Source organism: Nicotiana tabacum, chromosome 19, assembly GCF_000715075.1.
Source record: "Nicotiana tabacum cultivar K326 chromosome 19, ASM71507v2, whole genome shotgun sequence".
In the NCBI taxonomy this organism is placed as follows: Eukaryota; Viridiplantae; Streptophyta; class Magnoliopsida; order Solanales; family Solanaceae; genus Nicotiana; species Nicotiana tabacum.
In genome coordinates this window covers 40,060,882-40,066,549 of record NC_134098.1, presented here as the reverse complement: position 1 = coordinate 40,066,549, position 5,668 = coordinate 40,060,882, and the positions used below count along the sequence as shown (strand labels likewise).

The 5,668-nt window shown below is 38.5% G+C and overlaps 1 protein-coding gene across 2 annotated transcripts; it reads right to left on the bottom strand.

Moving 5' to 3' along the window:
• Positions 1–3,200: 3,200 nt before the first annotated feature.
• On the bottom strand, positions 3,201–5,453 carry LOC107813999 (uncharacterized). Of its 2 annotated transcripts, none has more exons than XM_016639322.2 (4): positions 4,917–5,453; positions 4,591–4,815; positions 3,875–4,063; positions 3,201–3,486 (listed from the first exon to the last, which is right to left on the bottom strand). In XM_016639322.2, exons 1-4 carry the CDS (start codon positions 4,920–4,922, stop codon positions 3,433–3,435), a joined length of 474 nt encoding a protein of 157 aa, XP_016494808.1. In that variant the 5' UTR covers positions 4,923–5,453; the 3' UTR covers positions 3,201–3,432. The 2 variants fall into 2 exon arrangements, with proteins under 2 accessions (XP_016494808.1, XP_016494809.1); XM_016639323.2 differs by having other exon boundaries at positions 5,334–5,450.
• Between the last annotated feature and the right edge of the window lie 215 nt (positions 5,454–5,668).

The window sequence follows — 5,668 nt, the reverse complement described above, 5'->3', positions numbered from 1 at the left end:
GACAAGTAACATAACCACAAATGAACATAGAAGAAGAGATAAATGGGGAGAATTGGGCTACAATACCTAAAATGACCGGTTGGGTCGTCACATTCTCCCCATCTTAAACAAACGTTTGTCCTCGAACGAGTTTAGAATCATACTAGGAGTCTCAAATAAGTGTGGATAGCTACTCCATATCTCCCGCTCGGTCTTCCAAGTAGCCTCCTCAACTGGCTGGCCTCTCCACTGAACTTTCACTAAAGTTATATTCTTTGACCTCAACTTTCGAACCTGCCGATCCAAAATGGCCATCGGCTCCACATCATAAGTCAAATCTCCATCTAACTGAACCGTGCTGAAATCTAGAACATGAGGCGGTTCACCATGATTCTTCTGAAGCATAAAAACATGAAATACTGGGTGAACACCCGATAGATTAGGTGGCAATGCAAGTTTGTATGCCACCTCTCCAATCTTCTCAAGCACCTCAAAAGGACCAATATACCGAGGGCTCAACTTGCCCTTCTTCCCGAGCCTCTTCACACCCTTCATGGGCGAAACTCTGAGCAAAACCTTCTCACCCACCATATATGCAACATCACGAGCCTTCCTATCAGCATAACTCTTCTGCCTGGACTGTGCTGTACAAAGCCGATCGTGAGTCCACGTGATTTTCTCCAAGGCATTTCGAACCAGATCAGTACCCAACAACCTAGCCTCACCCTGCTCAAACTAACCAACTAGAGATCGACACCGCCTCCCATATAAGGCCTCATAAGGAGCCATCTGAATACTCGATTAGTAGCTGTTGTTGTAGGCAAACTCTGCAAGTGGTAAAAACTGGTCCCATGAACCCCCGAAATCCATAACACATGCACGTAGCATATCCTCCAAGATCTGAATGGTGCGCTCAGACTGTCCGTCCGTCTGGGGGTGAAATATTGTACTCAACTCAACTCGTATGCCCAACTCTCGTTATACTACTCTCCAAAACTGCAATGTGACCTGTGTGCCCCGATAAGAAATAATGGATACCGGTACGCCATGAAGACGAACAATTTCGTAGATATATATGTGAGCCACCCGCTCTGAAGAATAGGTGGTCACAACTGGTATGAAATACACGGACATAGTCTACTGGTCCACAATCACCCAAACTGCATCAAATTTCTTCAAAGTCCGTGGGAGCCCAATAACAAAATCCGTGGTAACACGCTCCCATTTACACTAAGGAATCTCAAGTCTCTAAAGCAAACTGCCCGGCCTCTGATGCTCTTACTTCACCTACTAACAGTTCAAGTACCCAGCCACATACTCTACTATATCTTTCTCCATTCCTCTCCACCAATAGTCTGCCTCAAATCCTGATACATCTTTGCGGCACCCAGATGAATGGAATACCGCGAACTGTGGGCCTCCTCAAGAATCAACTCACGTAACCCATCCACATTGGGCACACAAATCTGATCCTGCATCCGCAACACTCAGTCATGTCCCATAGAAACCTCCTTGGTATTCGTGCTGCATTATGTCCTTAAGGACAAGCAAATATGGGTCATTATACTGACGCTCTTTGATGCGCTCATATAAAGAAGACCGAGAAACTACGCAAACAAGAACCCCGTTAGGCTCCGAAATATCTAATCTCACGAACGGATTAGCCAAGGCCTGAACATTCAATGCTAGCAATCTCTCACGAAGTTGAATGTATGCAAGGCTACCCATACTCCCAGCCTTTCCGCTAAAGGCATCGGCCACTACATTGGCCTTCGCGGGATGATATAAAATGGTGATATGATAGTGTTTCAATAGCTCCAACCACCTCCGCTGCCTCAAACTTAGATCCTTCTACTTAAACAAGTGCTGAAGACTCCGATGATATGTAAATACCTTACAAAAACGCCGTAGAGATAATGCCTCCAAATATTCAATGCGTGGACAATGACTGCCAACTCTAGATCATGAACGGGGTAGTTCTTCTCATGAATCTTCAACTGGAGTAAAGCATAAGCAATCACTCTACCCTCCTGCATCAACATATTTCTAAATGTGTATGTCTTGTCAATACTTTAAATAGCTAAAATATTTCCCGACTTCCAAATAACTTCCTATGCATAAACTCTTGGCCTTACAATAATCTCAAATTAGTTTAGAAAAATAATTCAAGTGCGCTAGTTACTTTAGGCGCACTTTAAATAATTAATTATCATGGCTATGTGTACGGTCTAGTGACATAGCTGTGATACGTAACCCCAAATACAAGTGCGCATTTACGTGACTTGACCAATCAACTTTGAATAATAATAAATGTATTATTGATTGTGTACACATACGCGTGACATGATTCTTGGCACGCCAAACAAAAATGAGTACATGTACACGTGACTTATTTCAAGATAATTTCAATAAATCTAATCAAGCAATAAAACCGGACATAGGTAAAATATGAGAACCAATAAATCACAGTTTGTCTAAAATTAATCCAAGCCAAGTTATAGTCAATAAAGCGATTATACTAGAACTACGGGACTCGGAGAATGCCTTACACTTTCTCCCCGATCAATAGATTTTCTTACTCGGATTTTATTCTCGCAGACCAACATGAAAAGAGTCAAATGTTCGTTTGAATAGGGATTCAAATAAAAGGTGACTTGGAACACCCAAAAATCAATTTCAAGTGGCGACTATGAAAGTAAAATAATCTCTTCTCAAGTTTGTTAATTCAAATGGAAAAACTCTTTAACCCACAATCCATGACATACATATCTTTTTGGGTGTAAAAAGGGTGTGACCCCCCTTTTCTTTTTATCGCATTTCATTCTGCAAATTAGCACTTGACGCTTTCACCACCTTTCCTTCCTTGCATGCCCCTCATCTCTTCTTTTAGAGAAAAAACATTCGAAAGAAACAAACCTTAGCAAAAGACGAGATAATTTGGGGTTCTTTTAGTTTCTTTCCATTGTGCTATAAGCAGTTCATTCAAGTGCTTATGAATAACATTGTTGACCATATTCACCAGAAAGTTAATAGAAGGAAAAGGCAGAGGACATCATAAAGACAAGAGCGGACCTACTTTAGTTTTTCTCATAAAGAAAATTTTAGCCATTTAATCCATATTTAAAATACTTCCACTTCTTGATACTTTATAGCATTACAAAAGTTCAGTAGGAAGATGTAAATACTTCCAAAAAGAAACATACGGCAGGAAATAGAGCAGAGAAGAAAAGGCGAGCTTCTTGGTTATTCATTATCATATTACAAGTTACTGATGGATACTATCTTCTTGGTCTGCCAATGGCCACTTTTCACTAGGGAAAATCCAAGAAAATACTCCAAAGTCTCTATACGAACTTTAGAATATAGACATCGACTACTAATATTGAATATGAAACCACTAGTCCTCCTATATGTTCTTTTCTTCTTCGTAATTAGCTTGGAGCTCCATCAGATTTAAGAAACACAAATTGGCCGCAGGCAGCTCGAAAAGAATCCCTTGAAGCCTTTCTGCAAAGTGTTAGCTGGCATAAGAATTTAAAGAAAGAAGTTTTTTGTTTGCACATGAAAGTCTAAGGTATCCATACTAGTTAACGTTACATCATACATGTGCTAGTATAATTATCTTAACTATTCAAGTGAAGAAATTGAACAATTCTTCCTTTATAAAAAAAATATTTTATAGACTTATCACCTTTTCTTTTTCCTTTATAAACAAAGATTACCACTTTGAAGCAATATCGTTCTGAAAGCAATGTTGTGAATAAGGTAATCAATTTTTCCTTATAGGTCCAATAAATTGACACATCCCTCCAATTTAGGGACAAGAATAGAGAGAAAATTGGTGGCAGCGGCCATCAAATTAGGTCAAGGGGAATAAGAATGAGGACATATATACCCTTTTAGGCTTAGCGTAGAGCAAGGTTGGGGAAATCTTGTAGAGATCTTCATCTACAGCCTTGGGTGCCCTTTTAAGTGAAGGACGTGGAGATGGTGGAACAGTTACAGGACTTGCTGCTTCTTTCACATCATCATATTCACAATCGTCCCATGCATCCTTTCTTCCTTCTTTTCCAACTGCTTTTCTCTGCCAATTTGCCAATCAAAGTTCAGATTTAATTAATCAACCGTAGGCTGACCTCGAATCAGTTATGTTATTTCTCGGTTTCAATTTATACGATGGTGTATTACTAAACGTATAATTTTTTTTTAAAAAAGAAGAGAACTTTTCAAATTGTGGCCGTACACATGCATGTGGCCGGTGAGATTTGTGTGGCTTAAAAACATGAAAATTATGATAAAATGAAAAGCTTAAAATTAATTTATTTTTAATTATAAAAGGGTGTATTTCTTGTCGAGCGGGCTTATAAGTAAATAATACTACATCAATTGAAAGAGACGAAGTAACACTACTACTTTCCTTTGAACGATATATACACATTGAAAGAGAGAAATTAAAATGTGTACGTGTAATATTCAGAAAACATGCACGTGAAGTAGTAAAACAAAAACCATTGAATGCTTTCACATGTTATGTCTCGTATTCACCTTTCTACAGAAGGATGTACAGTACGTACTGGATATTAGTATCTAACAGTAGTTAATAATAATTACCTTACGACGAGGAACGACGATCATGGTAGGAGTGACAATATCGTTCTGGTAAAGATCGCCGGCGACGTACAAATCACGGTCTTCATAGTAGCTATATCGAAGTAAACCAGCTTGCCTAGCTGATTCAAAGCACTGTGTGAAAGGAATTGGGAATTCATTATCGTTACAGTCCCAGCAACCAAATGCTGGAACATGACTCCTCCTCATGAAGTAATAATTGCTCTCCTGTTCAAAATACCCACAAATCAGAATCATAAAATAGAATCTACCCATGATTAAATTTCCAACCAAAAAAGAAAAGCTTTCAAATGCCAATAACAGCTTACATCCATTTTGGGGGGAGTATCAGAATCTTGGAGATTGAAGAACTCTTGAGAGTTCAAAGTTACTTTCTATTTTTTTTGTTCTTAATTTGCTTGTACTCAACTGGAACTATATTAAAGTATGAATTTAAGGAATGTGGAAGGTCCTTTAAAGGGGCATGAAATGGGTTTGCTTTTTGTGATGAGTCATTGTTGATGTTGGGATTTTAAAGATTAGGTCAGTGGGGTATTGAGGATTCAAGGAGATACTGGTATGAAGTTGTAAGAAACAGTAATGGTCCAGATTAGAAACAGAGAAAGCAAAAAAAAAAAGCCCAGATATCTAAAAAGCTTTGAGAAGTAGACAAGAGGGACAGAGATGTAAGGACAGAGAGAAGAGGGGGAACTATAGCTGTATTCTTTATTACACTACTACTTCACCTTTGTTTGCCCTTTGCTAGGGACACTCTATATTCCAAGGTATGCCTATGGATATTATAAAAGTGGTTTCTCTTACTGAACACTCTGATTCTTCCTTCTCTAAGCAATGACCAAAAAGCAGTAAATGCCACACCCCTATATTAACTAAAAGCTCTAAAAGTTGAAGTAGACCTTTTTACCCCACACGCGTCACGGTGAATTTTTTGGTAGCTGGTGTTCCTTGGTAAAAATTGTATTGGTATCGAATGTTTATACTTTATACCAAATTATACTACTAATTTATTATGTTGAATAATTTTTTTAAAAGTATGAATATATATTAATTAATCATAATT

Excerpts from the sequence above, each read along its gene's own strand:
- LOC107813999 (XM_016639322.2), bottom strand. Across the intron at positions 4,064-4,590 it reads TCGTCGTTCCTCGTCGTAAG|AGAAAAGCAGTTGGAAAAGA; the intron begins GTAATTATTATT and ends GCAAATTGGCAG. Across the intron at positions 3,487-3,874 it reads TCTACGCTAAGCCTAAAAGG|AAAGGCTTCAAGGGATTCTT; the intron begins GTATATATGTCC and ends AACACTTTGCAG.